Genomic DNA, 23,265 nt, shown 5'->3' with positions numbered 1-23,265 from the left:
CTTTCTTGGGTTACTTTATGCGGTAATTGTGAGACGAGGCTGAACACATAAGCACACTGGGAAGGATTTGTGACCATTGAGAGTCAATAATAACCAGGTTTTGATTGTCCCTCAACAAAGGTTGTCTCTACAGTTGAATTTTTGCCTCCAACATTTAGAGCTGATCAAAGCAACTTTCTGTTCCACAGACAGAAAGGCTCAACACGATAAAGCAGAGATAAACTTGAAGTGACAGAGCAAGGGTGGAATGTGTTGCTGCACATTGCAAAGTCAAACACACACAACAAAGAAACGCATTGCAAGCAATAAACAGGGTGTTTACAGTAAAGATATGATATGTTTGGGAAAGATCTGTAATATTAATGAATGAATCGCAGCTAGGGTGAGTAAAGCCATATTTAATTAATCATTGGTGTTTGTTTGAATATAAAGAGGACAATTGGTTACTCAAGACATTACTAACTCAGAGTATATTTTGTACAGTCACACCGATAAGTAGATGTGTCACAAATAATTTTCAGATTTTGAGTAAGACTGAATTTGTAGAGATAACTGCATATATGAGTTAACTTCAGGGAGACATGAATGTTGCAGTACAGTATGGCTAGAAAACAAATATAAGGCTGGTTTAAGATTTGTAGCATCACACCCACAATCAAAAATCTGAATTTGTTTTATCAGTCAAAACTAATCAGAATTATTTAAAATCCACTGTATTATCTATTAATTCTTTATTCCTTTTTCGAGAACACAAAGAATACTCTCTATGGGCTCTGGGACTGTTGAAAAGTCTTTTAAGTGAATGTGACTCCCAGCTTTAGTAAATGTTCAATATTTTAAAGAAATCTGGTCTGGGTCTTTTTCTTTCAGTTGTTCAAAACTGGAAAAAATAAATCAAATCAAATCAAATTTGACCAGAAAATCCAATCATGAAAAAAGATAAATTAAAACAGTTTAACTCTGAAACCCGTATTTGTTACATTTCAATTATATTTTTGGCATTATGATCACATTAGATGGGGTGTTGCTGAAGAACTGCATCACTTACACTTACTTAGACAAACCTGGACTAAATTATTTCAGACTTATTTAAAACAGACTTGTGAAAATAGAATATAGGTCAACTTGATCTGCTGTAGAGTAGAAGAAAAGGAAATGCTGGGCCTGGTATTTAACACATTAAAAAGCTAAGTGGTTAGGGTTTTTGATAATGTGTTAAGCAGTATTAGATGTATGCTAAAGGCACAGCAATAACCTAGCACAAATATGGAAATAAACAAAAAGAGAGTGGAGGACATTACCCAGATGAAAATAAGCTGAAACCGTCAATGCATCTTCGCAAAACATCACAAATGGGATAGATGTAGTGAGTGGTTTAGTTTCAAAGCATGTTCGCAGCATCTTCATGAACAAGCTAATGTTGTTAGTGAGTAGAAATGAAGGCAGATAAATGGGTTGTGAGAGATAATAAGTACACAGAAGACATTTTGTTTTTGTTGGTTTTTCTTGATTGGGAAACATGAAGAAAAATATGTAGTTTTTTTCTGTTTTGTGTTTATTGCCTAAACTGTAGAGACAGATTGAAGCTCCTTCTCTCCCACACGAGCAGTGCGAGTGCTGAATAGAGTTTAAGTAGCACCAGTTTACTGAATAACATTGTTGACCTTCATTACATCAAGTGTCAAAGCGTCTAATTCTGGTCTTTGCTGGAGCATCTCTGTTGTTTTCCCAGGAACAAATATCTCTTCATCACATTTTTATCAGTGGTACTCATTTAGTAAGTAAATATTTACAGCAATAACCTGCAAACCAGGTCCTTACGCCCAAATTATGAATGCAAATACATTAATATGGATATGATGAACATGAATAAATCCTTTGTAAAGCATACACACATGAGCACACTATGAAACTATGTACATAAACACAAATTTCCAGATTTCGTTTTGGTATTTAGACCACGTTTGATGTCAGGCTGGGGAAAACAAGAATCAAAGAATCAGCATGTCAGACCGACGTTGCCTTAGATGTAATAAAAAAGCCATTTATGTATAAATTTATGTCCTGGCTTTTACTTTAAGACTGCCCCATGTGTTTTTATAAGCCAACAAATGCTACAGTATCATGAAGACTAAAGCAAAACACTATTTTTACATTAAGCAAAAGAGATATTAGCAAGAAATTAAAAACTATTGTATTTTCCTGTCGTGTTCACTGGTGTATTGAAAAATGCATGTAATGTAGGTCTAAACAGGGAGGAATGAAGGAGATTTTTGGCGTAACAAGTAGACACGTCATGCTTTTCAAGTATGTGTTGCTTGTGTTTGGAGTAGTGCATGTCTATTGAACTCAAAATGTGTAGATTTAACAATATTCAGCTGCATCACGACAGGTTATATTAGTCTTGATGTGAAATTGTCATCTTGCCTTATTATTTTTCCATATTTAGGAATCAACCAACTGTCTGAAAGTAAAAAAAAAAATCTAAGCTCTATGAATGGTCCAAAACAAAAAGATTAGTCAAATTTGTCAGGCTAAGGAAAAGAAAATGTGATTCAAACTCAACATCCATTTATTTTATGCCACCTCGTCATACAACGTTACATGACAAAAATATGTCCTATTTTTCTCACTCCTGTGATTTGCCTCTCTCAGAATGTGATGTCTGTCTAGAGATAAATCTGCATTAGCATAATGGCAGGTAGCCTGTCACCGTTTGAGTGAGGGAAGAAAAATAAATGGGTAGGCCTTTTTTGTTGCATCTATTTCTGAGGTATAAGCAGCACACACTTTAGCAGCAGTGTTCAAAGATCGTTTGAGTTCGCCAAATAAGCATTCTCATATAAAATCTGTTTGTAACTGACAGGCAAGAAAGTGAAGACTTGGAGCAGTCCTAAGGGCATTTCCAAAACGGTTATGGGGGAGACCACAAAGTGTGTGGGAGAATTGTTCACAAGTCTAAATAAAAGTCACCAGATCCTCACAATGAACTACAGCAGCTCATTTTTCCTCTTTTCAGTGTCGGCAAGAAAACACCTCAAGATCTTGTGATAGGTTAGAAAGAATTCATACTCAAATAGCTTTAAAACAGCAGGTTTTGGTTTTATCGAAGGGTCAAAGCCACACCTTTTTTACCAAAGTAAAGTTTTAGGGATGGACTGCACAATATTAGAAAACTAGACACTGCAATATTAATTTGAAAATTGAGATGACAATATCAGCTGTGATAAGGTAACATTTTGATCAATCTTTCCTTTTGCATTATCACAATGATCCTATTATTCAATTTAAGATTCAGCAGCTTTTTTACTAAAATCTATGTCAGATTAGCATAAAAGACAATAGAGGATCATCCGACTAGATATTATCGACAGTGTGTAAGTGAATCAAACACGAAATGTACTGACCAAATATTTGTGTCCAAGCAGTGCTTTGCATTTGCAAGATTGTGCACACTTAAACTGCAGTGACATTTTAGCAATTCTCTAGTTCAAGGTCTTATCACTCGCATTTTAAAAAAAAACATTTCCAAGTCCTTTTACTTGGACAGACAGGGAATGAAGTTGTCTTCTATGGGATGTTTTACACTACTTTGAGAACAAATTATTTAAAGTTATTTAGAATCTAATCATAGTCTACTGCAGTGTTTTTTAAACCTCCATGAGGTTTCTCAAAGTTAATCTGATTTAATCAGTGGTGGTAATGTCATATGTTCATAAGAGCTGATTATACTCCTAAAATGCCTATATGCAGACTAAAACCATAACATAATGGGACAATATAACATATTTAGGGAAACTGAATAAATCAAATTTCATCATCATGTCTAATTGTTTGCAATAATTTATCAACAGACTGCATACAGGAATAAATGAATACACAATAGTTAAGCACATGTGTTCTGCAAGATTTCCTAATGGATACAGATGGAAATGAGTTGGGAGAAAATAGAACCATGAAAATACAGGGAAGATTTGAGCAAAGTAATTTTAAGAAAGAAGGAAAAAAATAGAATGTAAACAAAGTGTTTTACTGGGTTTTTGTGTCCAAGATGGGATGCAACATTTAATGTTGGCTGAGGGTTTACATAATGATTCTCTGCAGTTTCATAGCTGTTATTTAGACATTTTTATTTTAATGAACATGGCTCCATATAAAACTTTTGGGATTTTTCGCACATAAAATTTTAGTTAGGATACAGGTTTATACGAGTATATGACAATGTCTTGAATTGGAAAACAAACTTATGGAAGCAGAAATAAACAAAATTGCAACTTAGCAATTTATCAAGATGTTTCACAACCCTTGAAAATTATTGCATCTTGGCTAAACACTCACAGGTTCTCATTAAAATAGTTCAACAAACTACAGTCGTCAAAATAGATTGAAGTTCTTGTGTTTCAGCCCCTTGATCTGCACACAATGATCCTCTACAAATAGCTGAAAACTCAAGGCAAACACCAGTATAACCAGAAGATAAACTGCTGTAACTGTTTCTACATATTGCTATAAATGTAATAAAGCATAAGACTGTGCAATGCTTTTTGAATGCTCCTTGTATCCTTTTTTTTTTTTTACATTGTATTGTACTCAAGCGTAATCTTTGTTTTTTTTTTACCAAAACTGTCCTTAACGTTCCAAAGAGATCGCTCACAAGCAAGTGTGCACACCGAGCAACTTTATAAGACGAATCCAAATATAACACCATAATGTCCTCCAGAATTATTCTGTAGGTTCCCAAGGACATGTTGATGTAACAACAAAAAAAGAACTAATACAGCACTCCCCAAAACAAAAGCTATAAAAACTGAATGTTAAAGTGCACAGCACTTAGCATTTTTTTCTTTTTTATATGATGGAAACAAAGAACTCTACTCAGTGCACTTATTAGGTAGGCCGTAAAGTTCAGCATGGGATACATCTGAGATAAAAGCAAAGAACAATACCTGAGTTATTTTGGACTGCACAGAGGACACTATGGATGAAGACACTGCTTTGTCTTTCTCCTGAGAACAACCCCTGAATAGAACAGAGATGAGAAATAAAGAGAGAAAAAAAAATCAATTGTGTTACCAGAAGCGAACATGCAATATTCATGATATTTTCTGAAATGCTTAACTAGGACAGGCATCAAGCATTGTACTAGTAGGAAAAAAGAGCAAAAGAACAAGAAAGGAGAAGACAATGGCATTTGACCTGTAAAAATACAAATATCCATCCAGAGGCCAAACTACCCGGGTAAAAATAGCCAAAAGTAAAATCAAGCAAATAGGGCCAAAACTGCAGGCTTTAACTTTACCATCATGGTTCTGTTCAAAGCTTTTTTTATTTTCTCTACAGCCCAAGCACTTCATAATTTAGCATAGTATTTTTAAAATAGGGGAACAACGTGCACATCAAGCTGATTGAACACAGCAGGTGAAACTGCAGAAAAGACAGCGACTGATGCTGTGGGGTTTTTGAATTGGGTCCAAACTGACAAAAGTCAGTTCCATCTATTCAGTCATTTGGTGAGTTGTCTGCAAAGACAAAGTAAAAATTTGATGACCAAATAAAAAAAGATGAAACGGGCAAAAAGTCCAATGTTGTCTTTAATTCATATGAAACAGAAAAATATTTTTTTAATGGCAGACTAATCCTTTAAAAAATAACTAAAAGGTAAAGATAGCATTATTTTTGGCTAAAATAAACATCCTGAGCTGAGACAACAGAAATAATCTTAATATTCCTTTAGTTTTAATAGATCAACATAGAAGAAAGCAACACCTTTTAAAAACAACTGCAGCCATTTTTACTAGTTTCAATGAAGAGTTTGTATTAACATAAAAAGAGCCCTTATGGTATTGAAATTAAAAAAGCAAGAAAAGCTCTGCAGAGGCAGGTCAATGACTAGGTTGGGATTGCCTCTGGCCTGGGGTCCCATGCATTAACAACCGCTCGTTTGTGCTGGCAGCAGTTTATAGAGTGCAATCAGTTATTCAGTAGGTGTTAATCATGTCAGGGCCTGGTGCATTGCAGTTGTTCATACTTGTGATTCTCTCTTCCGACAGAAAGCAGCAGTCAACTCTTAGATCCTTTATACTTGAGGTTTTGTCGATGCCTCCTCCTTCAAATAGCTTTTTTCAGTTTGGTTCAATCCCAGTCCAAGGATGTTACTCTCATGTTACAATCCTAACAGTTTGGATGGTGCAATGGAAAACATCCTCAATAATACACTGGCTTCTGCTCTTCAATTGAACCTCCTCATGTGGCTAGTCGGAACTGCTGATTGGCAGTCTCAAGGGCACACAAGTATGGACAAATTGCTGTACTACCTTGGAATATATTTTTCAGTGCACCTTTTCTGCTGCTCTGGTTTCTTCTCTTTTATTGGAGACAGTGTTTTCTATGGTTTTTGCTCATCTTATATCCAAGCTTCTCCTTTATTAGTGGTCATGGTGTGGGTTGAGGTTTAAATTATATGGATTAAAACACTCAAATCTTCAAAGCAAACTTTCAGGAAACACTTTGTTACCAAGTCTTAGCAAAAGATTCTCTGCTATTATGTGTTGGTCTATGACATTAAATATTAATAAAATACATTGAAGTTTGGGGTTGTAGCATGGAAAAACATGAAAAATTTAAAGGCATATAAATCATTTTGTGAGGCGCTGATGTGACACATATGGGGCAAATCCTATAAAAGTTCAGGTGGATTACTAAAAGTTGGGAAGAATAACCTTGAGTGGCTGAGGCTGGACGCAGGGCTCACAGATTCCGACAAAACTCTGGGTGAAGAATAAGGAGAGACAGAGAATCCTGCTGTTTGCACCTGCCCTGACAAAGATAACAAGTTTCTTTTTTGTTCCGAAGGGGACCTGGAAGAAATGAGCAGAAAGACAACATTAACCTAACAGTTTGTACCAGAATGCGTGACCGTGTTTATCGCAACTTCGAATAATGGAAATTTTGAGATGAAGAGCAAAACACTGGTAAGCCACCCACAAAGATATGACTTTCTAAAAACATAGATCATAGTATGACAGGCAAATTACACCATTGTTCAAGAAAACAATACTTTAAAATGAATATAAAAGCTAAAATGGAGGGGAAAAAAACGGAATTCACATCAGACATGACAGCATCAATGACCTTGTCTACTTTGACAGTTGAAATGAGAAATACTCGAGAAATCTCCAGCGCAGTGACTCTTGCTCTCAGGACAAAATGGTAGCAACTGGAGTTAAAGCTACCTGGATCTTGAATGTGCCCTGGGCAAGTTGGACCGGCTGCTGGGATGATAACGATCTCTCTCCTCACGTCTCTTTTCAGGCGAGGGAGCCCTCCTGTCCCTCCTCCCAGGGGAACGTGAACGGGATCTGGCAATAAGAACGGACAATGAAAACATAAGATGGGCCGGAGTCAATACGTAAAGAGAAAAAAAATATATATATATATATGAGATGAGAGCTGATCCGTTTAAAACAAATAAATAGAAGGTATAAAAACAGTAACAGTTTAAAAATCAAGCAAAACACTGGAGACTTAATGTACCAAGCTGTATTTTAAAATTTGTACACCCCACAGTTTACATTAAGAATAAGAATTAATTTCTAATAAAAATAATTTCATTGCGATAATAAAAGTCAGTTCAGATAGATTCTTGACATGTAGATGTTACATAATACAAAACATGCTGTGAAAAAAGTAAATATTACTTTAAGAAATTAGTTACCCTCCTCCATTTCTTTGCACAAAGGGTGGAGCTAATTTCATTTTGTCCACTGACTACCATGCACAGCTGTGTGATTTGTGCAAATATCCTTTGCAAATACAAATTGGTAAAGGAAGCAAAAAAAGAAATTGCGGTCCAATTTTAACAGCAATAAGCTCTAGAGTCAAAACCAAACATCCAGAAGATGACATAAATGAGCAGACTACTGAGAACAGGGTCTTGTATTAAGACATGACTTCAAATCCTGTCCGGGTCAGATCTTTATCAGCCAACAAAAAGGAATTATGTATGGAGAAAAGAATAATTAAAAACATTGAAAGACATTCCAAACTAAATGCAAGGATTACAATTATTTTTTTGTCCGCTTTGTCATTTTTTTCTCCCATTTTAATTTAGTTTTTAATAAAAAGCCTTACATTTCTGTGCAGAGTCTAAAGCTATTATATTGGGCGGGGTGGAGGCAGGGGAGTAAGTAATTGTATAATAGAGAATACACAAATTAATATTTATTTTGCAATAGGGCCTCATTTAAAAGCAGTGTCTAGGATCAATACTACAAGTGAGCACTAGGAATTAAAAAATAAAAAAAGCAAACATCCTCTTTGCAGTGTGGAGTTGCCTTATATCCTACCATTTAAATATCCATAGAAATGCACCTTCTGAATGTATTTTAATACAAAATCCAAGCCTGATAATTGCTAATCTTGACATGGAAATTGAGCTATTAATGTCTTATTTTCCCTTGGTTCTTCCACACAAGGAGAGATGTGGTATGTGACCCTCAACATATATTTTTAGCATGTAAACCAAAGCATATTATATTTTGAAAGAATGATAGACAAAAAGATTAATGTGGGATGCTTTGGTACACTTCCTTATCCTAAAATGAAAACAGTGGGATAACCTATGCAGCTTAGAAGAGTGGGTGGTGAATAAGAGCTGTGTGAAAGGTAAAGGAAGCGTGTGACAGATATTATTAATGCACTATTAATCCTAAAAAAAAAAAATCTACTGCCCCTCAGTGCTATTTAATGGTTATTAAAAAGTGCTCCATCAAAACCATTGATAATTCCATTAATCAACATAGTTAACCAGACCGAGGTGAAAAGATTCCACCCTTCACACTTACTATCTGGGCATGATAAACCAGATGTCTCTGCATCCATCCAGCTGTTACACTGTGACACTGTAATACGCTGCGCAATTTAGTGTCAGCAGCTACAGTCTAACAATTTGCTTTTGGCTTCAGGGGGCAACGAACATGAAGAGGAGCTGGCTATGATGTAATGCAGGGAGAAAAATGATATTGCAAGTCTGTTTTGGCTTGGTCTCTCGGTAAAACATGCTTGTGGAGAAGTATTCCCAACATAAACACAAATGTTACTGTTTAAAATATGAATTAAATATGGGCTTGTGTAAGATTTCCACAGCTTCAGTAGATTTAGACAACAACTGAAGGAGTAAAAAAACAAAACTATGCTTTGTTAGTACAAACAGTTAGCACCACTGAATGGTTTCCTTGTCTGAGCCTAATGGTTAAAATATTTTTAAGATCACGTTTGATTACACAGACTTGATCAAATTCCAGTGTTACAGTGTTAAATGTTTTGTTGTTTAGAAATTGGTTTATTAATCTTTCAGAGGGCATATTTCCATTACTTTGCCACTTTTAGTTAATCAGTTAACAATGGTCTCAAAACAACGATATTATTTATCACAATAATTTCTGGGCCAATTAATCTGTGGGTTCTTACCTGTGACCTCTTTTGTAGGCACTAGGAAGAGAGTGTCTGGTCTTTGACCTTGATCTTGATCTCCTCCTGTGCTTTTTCTTCTTTTTGTCTTTATCCCTCCCTTTGTCCCGATCCCTGTCTCTTGCTCTGTCTCTATCGCGATCTCTTTCTCGATCTCTGTCCCGATCTCTCTCCCTGTGTCTCTCTGGGCCTTTGGACGTGGTGTAAGATGATGATGATGAGCCGGTTGGGAGCTCCCTAGAGCGGTTTGCTCGTTGGGACAATTTTTGATCCTGAGGATACGTGGGTGGCACGTTGTACAATTGAGGAGATCCAGAACCGGACAGAGCAGAGTAGGCTTCCTGCAGCTAAAGAGAAATAAGAAACAATATTATTTTACCACAAGCGGCTTTTTTCCAATTAAACAATCTGAAGATAAAGAGAAAAGATTGGACAAATGATTGATCAGATTAGACATCCTGTCCCCTATATTGACGTTGGCGACAATGAATTCCCAAAACTCTGTACGTCAGTGAAAAATCAATACTGAGGCCTGTCTCCTTCAGGAAATGAAAGGCTGTGTGTTGATTAAGGATTTATTTATTCAATACTTCCATGTGAGGCCTTGTCAACATTACACATTAATGCAATGGATGCTGATCGCAGAATTTTGAATTGGTGAAACAACAAAACATTGCATGTATTTGAACTTGGGGAGGCAGCTTCAGCGGGGAAAATAAGGACCTACTTTTTGCCGGGAGCATAATTGTGTCATTGAGATGGTTTTAATAAATAATCACATCTCAGATATTTATCACAATTTATAATAAAATAGAAGAAAGGATTTTTGTGAAATATTTTTTTTTTACCCAATCTTTTTCTACCCAAATAATCTAGATGTACAGTGAAGCAGATTTTATTAAGTGGGTATCATTATAACATAGCATACCCACTGAAAGAGACATGGGTTCCTAAATGCTGAAACAAAGACACATAAGATTTTGGGGAGTTACTATTCAGACTATTCCTTAAAGAAGAAGAGGAAGAAGGGCGAGACATTACTCAGCTGTTGAAAAGAGTGTGGGTAACATCACAGCCCCTCTGAGAATATCCACAGTTACAACTGTCAGCTGCAAATTGCAACTAATTACCCCAATGTGAGCCTGCCTGCTCATTTTAGATACATCTGCTGCTGGATTAAGGTTGGGGGGAAAAAATTAACTGTTTTTAGTTCATCTATGAAATAAACATGTCACTGTCAGCCTCAGAGTGCTTCAAAGGTTATAAGTTTTTAATGTGTGTATATTCCTACAAGGGGCATGTTGACAAAAGCATCAAGATGAAATTTTACACCATAATGGATCAAATTATAAGAACAACATACAGTTGTTCTTATAACAATTATGAACATTGAGTTTTACAGCATCCTACACATTCCCTGGCAATCCTGGTAAAGATGCATTAAAAAGCCTCATAAAAAATTATTTGAAGAATAATATCACACAGGAAATTTTATTTAAAAACAATTCAGTATTAATTCATAATTTAATACATTTGAAATGCATAATTTTTTAAAATAACACCAGTTTTAAAGTCCCTACACTTGCTATTTGTAGTTCAGAGAATAGACTTTAAATACTGTTGTTAGTTTATAAATCACTCTACAGCTTAGCACCACAATACATTAAAGATCTGCTGTTGTTGTATCAACCTTCCAGACCTCTCAGGTCTTCTGGCTCTGGTTCTGCTCTGCGTCCACAGAACCAGAACCAAACGAGAAGAAGCAGCAGTCAGCTTCTATCCACCACAAATCTGGAACAAACTTCCAGAAAATTGTAAAACAGCTGAAACACTGACTTTCTTTAAATCTCAACTAAAAACCCACCTGTTTAGAGCTGTATTTGAAACGTAATCAATTACGAATTTAATGATGCCACTTGACTTAATGTAATGTTTTGATTGTTGATTCTATGTTGCATGACTTTGTGTTTTTATGTTTATGATATAAAGCACTTTGAAGTGGCTTGCTGCTGAAATGTGCTATACAAACAAAATTTGATTGATTTTGATAAATGGATACAGTAAAAGATCAATTAAAACAATTTAGAAGATATTACTCCTTAAGTCCAATAATTTTCAACATACATGAGGTATATTAATGCTAGTCAAAGTACGCTGAGGTCTAGCAAAATATTTATTTCACATTACATTAAACTTCGGAACTTCGGAGTACAACTTTTTGTAATTATTTTGATCATCTGAAAAATACAAAAATGTGATACAATTTTTCTGTCTTTCAAGTAATGTGAAAATGATAGTAAACAGAAAGCATCCACATGCATCATCTAATGGCTGTAATGGTGAAACATTTCCAGTGAATACATATTTTACTGCTGGTGCTGATTAACAACGTAACAGTCATACCAACTTCACATAGGGGAGCAATTTAAAAATTAAAGGATTACTTGGACCTATTTGGAGGGCAGTTTCTAAGACCTTTGTTTCAATGTCTGTGCATGAAAAAACATTTTTCCTTACAAAAGATCGACAGAAATGACAGGAAAGCCTCACCACCGAAAAAGAAGTTGGCATGTAGATTGGGTCTAATAGTTGTTGTGCAGCCATCATTGCCTCAAAGGTTAATTTTTGTTTTAATTTCATAATAGTGAGTTTTATAGATCTTTAATCATTCCTACTATCTTGCTTACGGTTTGCTGCAACAAAATAAATGCAGTACACATTTTTTTTTTTTTACGGGTGGCTATAATAATTTCCAAGTTGTGTTACGTTTCCCAAGAAAACAAAGTGAAATGTTTCAAATGATAATTTCCAAGACACTCTTATCAAATTAGAAATTAAAATGACAAAAATGCTTCAGATACATTTATTTTGTTATCAATGTGTAACCAGGATCATTTTCTATATTAGGTTTAATTTATTTATTTTATTTTCCATTTTGTTAGATTTATTTAAAAAGAAAAAAAAGGTTTAATTAAATGTTTTCCTCTTCCCCTTTAATTTATTTAACACCAACCAGGCGAGAACAATAGTGTTCTCGCGTGACTCTGACGTCATGTGACAGCTGCACATCAGCGTCCTAAATTGATAGCACAGTTTATATGGTTGCAAATCGCAGCTTAGGCAGAACCGCTGTGGGACTCTGATGTGCAGGTAGGACTGGTCTGTTTCCAAAGAGGTTTCAGATCTTTATTGTCTATTTTTCAATCGTGTAATTATGTTAACTTGCAGCCGGGTGAATACTCAACCAAGCGTTGCAAGAATCACGGTTAGTCAAGAAGGAACTGGTGAGTGTGGTCGGGAGCTAGTGTGCTAGCACTAGCCTTCCAGCCTGTTGTGATTGTATATTGATTTGTTACGTAACAATATTGGTTGCATAAGTTATATATACTTATGAAGCTTCTGTACATGTACTGATTAATTAGGTCTGTTTGTACAGGCCAGGTGCGTTGCAGATCCCTCGCGTAAGGAGTGGCTGGAGGGATCTTGACAATAGCAAGGATTGTCTGGTTTCACTGACCAGACTGGCGAGCTAAAATAAGCAGGATCCAGAAACACAAGACTTATCATCTGGGAACATTCTTCCGAACTAATTGGAGGATCAGCTCAAGTCCCCATTGAAGGAAGTGGATTATTTTGAGTTTTTCCATCATCAACAAAGACTGGTGGACGTCCTTGATATAAGGAACTTTAACTTGTTTTTCTTTAAACTATGGACTAATGTGTATATATATTGTAAATACTAAATACAACTCACTAATTTGCACCATCTTACTGTCTCTGTGTCTTACAAATTGCCATCTCCTCCAGTAGCCGAACCTAGCTAGACTTTAAGAACTGTTTGGATAAATTTTAATTCGGATTATTTAAAATCCTGTTAATCCTTGAATGCAATGTGGGTTACAAATGCAATCAAATTAAAAGCTGTGTTTTTTTTTACTTTTTCTGTCTAAGATTATAGAACTACAATAAAAGATAAATTCCTTTTAAAACATTTAATAAATCTTTACCTGGAGTGACAAGAAACCTTGAGGGTGCTGAACACTATCTTTAAAACAGTAGTTTTCAACAAAATAAAAACAGAGTGAATGTGTTTCTCCAATTCAGCCACCTCTTACGCATGAACTTAAATTTGTAAGCAATGGGTGGAGCGTACAGGGAAAGAAAGTAAGCTGGGGATGATGAAAGGAGATGAAAGAAAGAGGCAAATTGGTAAAGGAGCTGGCAGGAAAGAAACAAAGACGCATAAGACAATAAATAGAGTGAGAAAAAGAGCAACATTTATTCCAATGCTCAATTTAAACATTATTTAGGAGTGTGATTTAGCACCAAAACAATAATGAAATGGTAGAAACCGAGATGTGGTAAAAAAAAAACAAAATCATACCTGGCATCTTCATATGGAAAGATCAGATATGAGTTACAAATCAAAAGACGAGCCTGGTCAGAAGGGATGAGAGGCTGTTGTATAAAAAAAACGTTTTTATTTTTTTGTTTTTTTTTTATATATTAAAAACAGAACCATAAACAGGAATTATCTAAATAGTAGGCAGTGGGCATCTTACTAATTAACAAGATATTATCAAAAGGATTCACTGTGAGGAAAACTGGAGTTGTTATCACACTGCATAATAAGTAAGACCCCAACATGAGCTGAAAAGTTGTAAAATCTCTCACTGATAGCCAATTATAAAACTCAAGATCCTCTTCATATGTTCTATAATAAAGATAAAATAAAATATAAAGTCCTTGTAGAGTGGAAAATTTAAAGATTATCACAAGATGCTTGTACTTCAAAATATTATAAACAGCAGCCAAAAAAACAAACAAAAAAAAGGCAAAAAACTACACAGCTTTTTGATCTTCTCATGACAGCTTACACTGCCTACTCCAATCATGTTGCATATTCAACACAATAAACACTGTAGGAAACATGCAGTGTTTGCATCACTGGATCCAAGATGGTTACTTCAACCAACTCTGCAAACACATGGCATTAAGCATCTGTCCTCAGGTCTGCAATCCACTCACAGTAAGCCACAATGCTACCTGTGCTTTCCAAAGATGGCATCAATGTTTTGAGATCCACTTCTTTGCAAAAATGAAGCAGCTTTGGTCACCTTTGAGCATTTCAGAATTCGGCTAGCCCTGGCTCCAAAAAGCGCATCTACAAAATGAACAAATCGATGCACAAGGCTGCAGTTTTGTTTTTTTATCTGACTTCATCTTTGATTTTGAACAAGTCATCTAATTAGGAGGATCTTGTAAGCATTAATGTACCTGCAGAAACATACACTCAGAATTGAAATTACTTCCCACTAGTGGGTTAGTTCTCCGCAAGTTCAGTGTCTTTTTAACTTTATTGAATAAATTGATATATTTGTACTTATTGTATTCCCTCTGCCAGATGCAGTAAAAGCAGACAAGGTGAATTTGAGCAATTCTGCAAAGGATTTTCTAAGTTTTCTTAGTCTCTAGACGTGTAAAGTTGATAGAAACATATAGCAGAAGACTTGATATATGCAAGCAAAATGAAAGGTGCTTCTGTCAAGGATGCTAAACGCAATTGCACATATCAACTTCCATTACAAGTGAAACTTTATTCAAACCATATATCATTTGTTCCACTTAATTATCTGACACCAAAAAAATAACCTAATAAAATGCATAAAAATTCTGGTTGCAGAGTGATAATGTAAAAAAAGCTCCAGGGGCATGAATGCTTTTACGAAGTACTGCATCTATTTACTGATCGCTAAGCCCTTACACTAAATATTTATTGTACTGCTAGAGGATGAGTACACCCTGAGGGCCACTGCAGCAGCCGCAGACTAGAATGAGCGTGTTGCTGCAGCAGTGACAGGAGCCAACCTACGGCCACCTGGCCTTTTAGGCAGTAGGCCAGTTCTGCATGCACCTGACGTGACAACAAGAGGATCCGACATCCAACATCCATCATATGAAAGTTCACTCTCCACATCAAATGGATGCTGTGTCTTATTTACACTATAAAGAACTCCTGCCTTTTAGTACTTTTTTGATATGACAAAAGCTTGAAAAGCCTATATGAATCCTAAAAAAAAAACTATAAAACATATCTCATTTTGCTAAAGGAGAAAAGACAAACTGTAGTTAAATGAAAAAGCTTCTAGATTTAAGCGTCAGTTTTCATTACTATGAGTCACTCTAGCTGATTGGTTCACCACCTCCACACAGTGTGCTCTGAGTATTTAATAACATTTACTACACCTGCCTTGCCACTGGAGAGGAAAATAGATAAACAGGTACCATCATAGCAAAAAACTTTTTACTAACAGAAGTACTATTCTACTTCTTGTAGAATATACAATAAGTACCGACACCAAAATCATGACAGGAAATAAAGGCAAAAAAGAATACCATGAACTCTATGGATTATCTAGCTCAATCAAAACATTAGGACTAATTCAGCCCCCACTCTGTTAGTAAAAAGTGTGCCTTTTTGAAGTAAAAGATGCAAGAATTCATTATCGGTGCCAGCAGCTGCAGGATGATAAACTTATTCAGCATACAAATGCAGCCTCTTCTCTTTTTAATGACTGAATGAAACCCCTGGAATAAAGCTGCCCACATGAAAAGTGTCTAAGCCGAGCCTGCCAGCTCATCATTATGTGCACTACACTTCATCCTGCATAAAAAAATTTGAAAAAACCTTCAATGTGCAGTGGATGTCAATTGTGTCTTCTATGTGATACCATTTAGAGATGTGATACGCTAATGTGGGGTTGCATGTTAATAACTGCCACTGCATCAAAAAAAACCAACAACAACATTTTAACAAAAAAGACATTCTACAAAAAAAATAAGACAAGCAGAATCACTACAATGCTGCTTAGATGTAGACAGGGAGCCAGGTGCACAAATCCCATTTATCTGAGGGTGTTTAATTCAGCATTTTGAGCCATTCTTTTCCCATGGTGGAACAAAGATACATTCAAGAGTTTTAAAAGAAAAAAATGGTTGCACAAGTTCTGTTTTATTATAGGTTTCATTTACTTAAACTAGTGTGAAAATGATAAATACAGGGTCAAACGTAAACATACACCCCATCAAATGCTCACAATCTGTCCTTTATTAGGCTGCAGAGAAATAACATGCTTTTTCTAGCCATGCTGAGATCCTGGCCCAGTTCTGCCTGAATATGTGACTATTTTCTCATAAGAAACATTGGAGATTATATTGATTGATTGGTTGGCAGAGCACAGACCATAATTTTTCAACAGGGTTCAGGTTGCAGCCATTCTAGGTGGATAATGTTCGTGAGCTATATCCAAACTGCGATATGATTTTGGGATCTTTGTCCAGTTTTAATTGCAAAATGTTGACTAATTTCGAGATAGTGCACAATCTTCAACCCATTTCTACAGTCCACTAATACTACTGGCAGCAAACAGACCCTCAGGATGATGGTGCTCCTGCCATGCTTAGCAGAAGGAACAATGTCTTTAAAATTTTTAATTCTTGCTCTGACTCCTCCAAACGTCCTTCTCATCATTGTGGGCAAATTGCTCAATTTCTGTCTTATCTTTTCCATGTGGGACACAACTAATTTCAGTTGTGCTTGAAGGTAACAATTGTTGAGCAGGCTCTTCTTTATTGGTGTTACCTTTCCATTTCATGGTGACGTTAAACTGGCTTCACTGCAGGCATCGCCTCTAGTGCCACAGGATCTTCCAGATTAGAAAGGGTTTCCACATTGGTGATGAAGTAGTATATTTTCAAGACACTGTGAAATTGTAAAAGAGTTATGCACAAAGTGTCTTATCAAACCAAAAGTTGGATTAAATTTAAAAGGTATAAAGAATAAAAATATAAATAGATGTTAAAAAGATAAGAGAGAGACAGTTCTAGTCAGGATTGTGTTCCGACCTTTAGATTACAAAATGTGACAAGATAGATGTTTCTTTTGCTCTGATAAAATTTGTCATTGTTCTTTCACAGCCCTCCTGTGGCAATGAATGTTTTTTTCCCCTCCTGCTGCCAGCCTCATATTACAAACCCCTCAATTTCACCCCAATCAGTTATATTGTTTATATCCAAAGCTATAAGAAAGCTCTGTCACAAAAGACCTCTTCCCACACAAAGAGAGGAAATGAAACTGGCTAGTTTCAGACGTGGCTTGCTTTGTAAATGTACAATGGGGAATGTCAGGATGGACTGTTTAATGGGACAAGCCTTTTTGTCAGATTGAGATTTGGATGCTCCTCCATGGGCTGCCACCTTATCGTGGTGGAGGGGTTTGAGTGCCCCAATGATCCTAGGAGCTATGCTGTCTGGGGCTTCATGCCCCTGGTAGGGTCACCCAAGGCAGACAGGTCCTAGGTGAGGGACCAGACAAAGTGCAGCCCGAAGACCCCAATGATGAAAGAAAACCTTGGACTTGGTGTTCCCTCGCCCGGACGCGGGTCACCGGGGCCCCACTCTGGAGCCAGGCCTGGAGGGGGGGCACGATGGCGAGCGTCTGGTGGCCGGGCTTTTACCCATGGAGCCCGGCCGGGCTCAGCCCGAAGAGGAAACATGGGCCCCCCCTCCCATGGGCCCACCACCCGTGGGAGGGGCCAAAGGGGTCGGGTGCACTGTGTGATGGGTGGCGGCCAAGGGAGGGGGCCCTGGCGGTCCGATCCTCGGTTGCAGAAACTGGCTCTTGGGACGTGGAATGTCACCTCTCTGGTGGGGAAGGAGCCGGAGCTAGTGCGTGAGGTCGAGAGGTTCCGGCTAGAAATAGTCGGTCTCACCTCGACGCATGGCTCTGGTTCTGGAACCAGTCTCCTTGAGAGGGGCTGGACATACTTCCACTCTGGAGTTGCCCAGGGAGAGAGACGTCGGGCAGGAGTGGGCATACTTGTTGCTCCCCATCTCGGCGCCTGTACGTTGGGGTTTACCCCGGTGAATGAGAGGGTAGCATCCCTCCGCCTACGGGTGGGGGGACGGGTTCTGACTGTCGTTTGTGCTTACGGGCCGAACGACAGTTCAGATTACCCACCCTTTTTGGAGTCCTTAGAGGGGGTACTGGAGAGTGCTCCTCCTGGGGACTCCCTTGTTCTGCTGGGGGACTTCAACGCTCACGTGGGCAACGACAGTGAGACCTGGAGGGGCGTGGTTGGGAGGAACGGCCCACCCGACCTGAACTCGAGCGGTGTTCTGTTGCTGGACTTCTGTGCTCGCCATGGATTGTCCATAACGAACACCATGTTCAAGCATAAGGGTGTCCATATGTGCACTTGGCACCAGGACACCCTAGGCCGCAGTTCGATGATCGACTTTGTCATCGTTTCATCGGATCTGCGGCCGTATGTCTTGGACACTCGGGTGAAGAGAGGTGCGGAGCTGTCCACTGACCACTACCTGGTGGTGAGTTGGCTCCGGTGGTGGGGGCGAAAGCCGGTCAGACCTGGCAGGCCCAAACGTGTTGTGAGGGTCTGCTGGGAACGTCTGGCGGAATCCCCTGTGAGACGGAGCTTTAACTCCCATCTCCGGCAAAACTTCGAACACGTCCCGGGGGAGGTGGGGGACATGGAGTCTGAGTGGACCGTGTTCCGTGCCTCCATTGTCGAGGCGGCCGATCGGAGCTGTGGCCGCAAGGTTGTCGGTGCCTGTCGCGGCGGCAACCCTCGAACCCGTTGGTGGACACCTTCGGTGAGGGATGCCGTCAGGCTGAAGAAGGAGTCCTATCGAGCCTTTTTGGCCTGTGGGACTCCGGAAGCAGCTGATGGGTACCGGCGGGCGAAGCGGCATGCGGCTCGGGCGGTTTGCGAGGCAAAAACTCGGGCGTGGGAGGAGTTTGGAGAGGCCATGGAGAAAGACTTCCGCACGGCTTCGAGGCGATTCTGGTCCGCCATCCGGCGTCTCAGGGGGGGGAAGCGGTGCAGCACCAACACTGTTTATAGTGGGGATGGTGTGCTGCTGACCTCTACTCGGGACGTTGTGGGCCGGTGGGCAGAGTACTTCGAAGACCTCCTCAATCCCACCAACATGCCTTCCACTGAGGAAGCAGAGTCTGGGGACTCTGGGTTGGGCTCTCCAATCTCTGGGGGCGAGGTCGCCGAGGTGGTTAAAAAGCTCCACGGTGGCAAGGCCCCGGGGGTGGATGAGATCCGCCCGGAGTTCCTTAAGGCTCTGGATGTTGTAGGGTTGTGTTGGTTGACGCGACTCTGCAATATCGCATGGACATCGGGGGCAGTTCCCCTGGACTGGCAGACTGGGGTGGTGGTCCCCCTGTTCAAAAAGGGGGACCGGAGGGTGTGCTCCAATTATAGAGGGGTCACACTCTTAAGCCTCCCTGGCAAGGTCTATTCAGGGGTCCTGGAGAGGAGGGTCCGTCGGATAGTCGAACCTCGGATTCAGGAAGAGCAGTGTGGTTTTCGTCCTGGTCGTGGAACACTGGACCAGCTCTACACCCTCAGCAGGGTCCTGGAGGGTGCATGGGAGTTCGCCCAACCAGTCTACATGTGTTTTGTGGACTTGGAGAAGGCGTTCGACCGTGTCCCTCGGGGAGCCCTGTGGGGGGTTCTCCGGGAGTATGGGGTACCGGGCCCTTTGATACGGGCTGTCAGGTCCCTGTATGACCAGTGTCAGAGTCTGGTCCGCATTGCCGGCAGTAAGTCGGACTCGTTTCCGGTGAGAGTTGGACTCCGCCAGGGCTGCCCTTTGTCACCGATTCTGTTCATCACTTTCATGGACAGAATTTCTAGGCGCAGCCAAGGTGTTGAGAGGATCCGATTTGGTGGCCTTAGGATCTCATCTCTACTTTTTGCAGACGATGTGGTCCTTTTGGCTTCATCAGATCGTGATCTGCAGCTCTCGCTGGATCGGTTCGCAGCCGAGTGTGAAGCGGCCGGGATGGGGATCAGTGCCTCCAAATCCGAGGCCATGGTCTTGAGCCGGAAAAGGGTAGAGTGCCTTCTCCGGGTCAGGGGGGGTGTCCTGCCCCAAGTGGAGGAGTTTAAGTATCTCGGGATCTTGTTCACGAATGGGGGAAGAAGGGAGCGGGAGATCGACAGGCGGATTGGCGCAGCGTCTGCTGTCAAGCGGGCGCTGTACCGGTCCGTCGTGGTGAAGAGAGAGCTGAGCCAAAAAGCGAAGCTCTCGATTTACCGGTCGATCTACGTTCCCACCCTCATCTATGGTCATGAGCTTTGGGTCATGACCGAAAGAACGAGATCGCGGATACAAGCGGCCGAAATGGGTTTTCTCCATAGGGTGGCTGGGCTCTCCCTTAGAGATAGGGTGAGAAGCTCAGTCATCCGGGAGGGACTCAGAGTAGAGCCGCTGCTCCTTCACATCGAGAGGAGCCAGTTGAGGTGGCTTGGGCATCTGGTCAGGATGCCTCCTGGACGCCTCCCTGGTGAGGTGTTCCGGGCACGTCCCACCGGGAGGAGGCCCCGGGGAAGACCCAGGACACGCTGGAGGGACTATGTCTCTCGGCTGGCCTGGGAACGCCTCGGGATTCCCCCGGAGGAGCTAGAAGAAGTGGCTGGGGAGAGGGAAGTCTGGGCCTCCCTTCTGAAGCTGCTACCCCCGCGACCCGACCTCGGATAAGCGGAAGAAGATGGATGGATGGATGGATGGAGATTTGGATGAACTATTGTACTATAAATTCAAATGTTTTTTTTTTCCTGTTATTGAATTGGGATGCACATCAACTAAAAATACATAAATCTTTATATATAAAGAACATTTCAAACAAAAAAGAATGTAGGATGAAGTGTTCAACATAAAGCAACAGAAACAAAAGGATAACTCCTGCCCAACCCAACCACTTATAGTCGCATGCACACCCCTTCACACACAGACTTCACATGACCACCCACAGACTTGCAAATGGCTATGACTACAAAAGTAGCACAGTCTTAAGCATAATTGTCTATAATGAGGTAATATGGAGTTCAGATAAGATTACAGAATTAAAGAAAAGAAAGGCCAAATAAAAAAAGTGAAAATAATACAATGTAAGACATGTATATCTGATGACTTGGCTAAAAAATAGGTAAGACTAATACGTGAAATAAATTAAAATGAACAAAAAATTGCAATTAACATCCAAGAAAAAAGAATAAAAGATAAAAATGGGTCAAAACTTTAATAATAAAATTCAAACACAAATAATGAAGACATGAATTCTAACAAAAACCACTGAAAGGTTTTCCTAAAGAGATAGATCTGCTCTTAAAAATGTTTATATTTCCATCTACCCTGAATTTCCCCTTATGGGACAATTAATACTCAACTCTACTCTACTCATGAAGGGTGTAAAACAGTTTTATTCCCTTGACTTGAGGGAATAAGACTTTCTTCTTGATAACATTTCTGCATTAATTTTGAATTAAAAAAAAAATGTTGTGACCAGCCATTATACGGACAAGAATTAAGCCACTAATTCAGTATGCTTGACAGGGAAATACAAAAGCATTTGTTAACAAGCCAGCCAATGATGTAGAACATCCATTTCCATAATTTAACAGTATAAATTACTGTTAAATGTTGGAAATAATATTTGTAATATTTGTTTTATGGCCTTAGCTAATCGCAAGTAAACAACATCAACTTTGGACTCATTTTAAGGAAGTACAATGATTTTAATTTAGTAATAAAAGTGGACAAATCTAACTAGTAAAGTAGAATATAGTTCGAGTTTTTTTCACTGTTTCAGGCTGCTTTGATTTCTGAAGAATGACAGAGGTGGGTATGGTGTACAGAACTGAAGAACATGTAGAGTGCAACACAATGCACCATATCACAGTGTTTTTCTTTGCCTTGCAGCCAAGTTCAAAATATTTAATTTGAAAACAGCTTTCTGATGAGGTAGTTCATATCATTTCATCAGAAGAAATTCTACAAAAAAAAACCCCATCCATATCTGTTTGTTTATGCACTAATGACCACAACCTGATCACAGAGAGCTGTTTGAGTTGTGACTGATTTTAATTTTAGAGCAGACTCTCAGTCTGCCACACAGCTCTGCGCTGTCTCACATCAGTGTGGAAGACACTGTTGTTTCAGTACAGCAGCTGGGGGAGCAAGCCCAACTTTCATAGCTAGATGATATTATCGCTGATGTTTTTTTTTTTCTTCTTCTCATCATTAGTGAATAAAGGCACTGGGGCTTTTCTTTGGCAGACAGCTGTATGCTGTGTTCAAGGTGTAATTTGAAAAGACGTGTGCCCTCTTCCCCAAGCACTGAGTCTTACCCATGCAATGTGAATAGCCTACATAGCTTATCATGTGAACAGTACTTACAGGTGTACTTAGACTTAGACTGACTTTATTGTCATTTTGCATGCACAGGGTGTATACAGAACGAAATTTCGTTGCATACGGCTCAGGACAGTGTTTTGAGCTTTCAATGTTGTGAGGTTACTCCAGAATAAAAATAAAATACAGTATAAAATATGAATATAAATATAAAATATAAAGTGCAGGACTGACAGTAAAATAGAAGTTATTTAGCTCTGTACATGTGCAAGGTATAAAGTGGAGACCAGATTTTAAGTGCAGTCCAGTTAAGAGTTCAGTAGTCTGATGGCAAGTGGGAAAAAACTGTTTCGGAACCTGGTGGACCTGCAACGGATACTTAGTACTAAGGTGGCAATAGAGCACCTACTTCTTCAATAACCGCTATGATGCAGCAATATGCCTACTATAGTAGCTTTAATAGTATAAATTATAAGGTGGAAAACAAGATCAAAGGTGAGCTGCAATTTCTGCCAGAGAATGTATTAACTTTCTGCTTTGCTCCTCTGAACGAGTGCAAGATGGAATCAT

At 39.2% G+C, this 23,265-nt stretch overlaps 1 protein-coding gene and 1 long non-coding RNA gene across 3 annotated transcripts in view; one reads left to right on the top strand and one right to left on the bottom strand.

Moving 5' to 3' along the window:
• sfswap (splicing factor SWAP) overlaps nt 1–23,265 on the bottom strand; it is a 60,309-nt gene that overhangs the window by 5,180 nt on the left and 31,864 nt on the right. For both annotated transcript variants that reach the window (XM_028025167.1, XM_028025168.1), the window contains exons 15-18: nt 9,469–9,815; nt 7,233–7,358; nt 6,720–6,857; nt 4,947–5,019 (exon numbers count right to left, since the gene is read on the bottom strand). In XM_028025167.1, coding sequence (XP_027880968.1) covers nt 4,947–5,019; nt 6,720–6,857; nt 7,233–7,358; nt 9,469–9,815 — 684 coding nt within the window. The remainder of the gene's footprint in view (nt 1–4,946; nt 5,020–6,719; nt 6,858–7,232; nt 7,359–9,468; nt 9,816–23,265) is intronic.
• Nucleotides 12,350–13,236, top strand: LOC114149366 (uncharacterized). Its single transcript, XR_003596489.1, has 2 exons — nt 12,350–12,752; nt 12,905–13,236. It is a non-coding gene; the product is annotated as an uncharacterized LOC114149366 (long non-coding RNA).

Source organism: Xiphophorus couchianus, chromosome 8 (assembly GCF_001444195.1).
Source record: "Xiphophorus couchianus chromosome 8, X_couchianus-1.0, whole genome shotgun sequence".
NCBI classification, from domain to species: Eukaryota; Metazoa; Chordata; class Actinopteri; order Cyprinodontiformes; family Poeciliidae; genus Xiphophorus; species Xiphophorus couchianus.
This window is presented reverse-complemented; position numbering and strand designations above follow the sequence as displayed.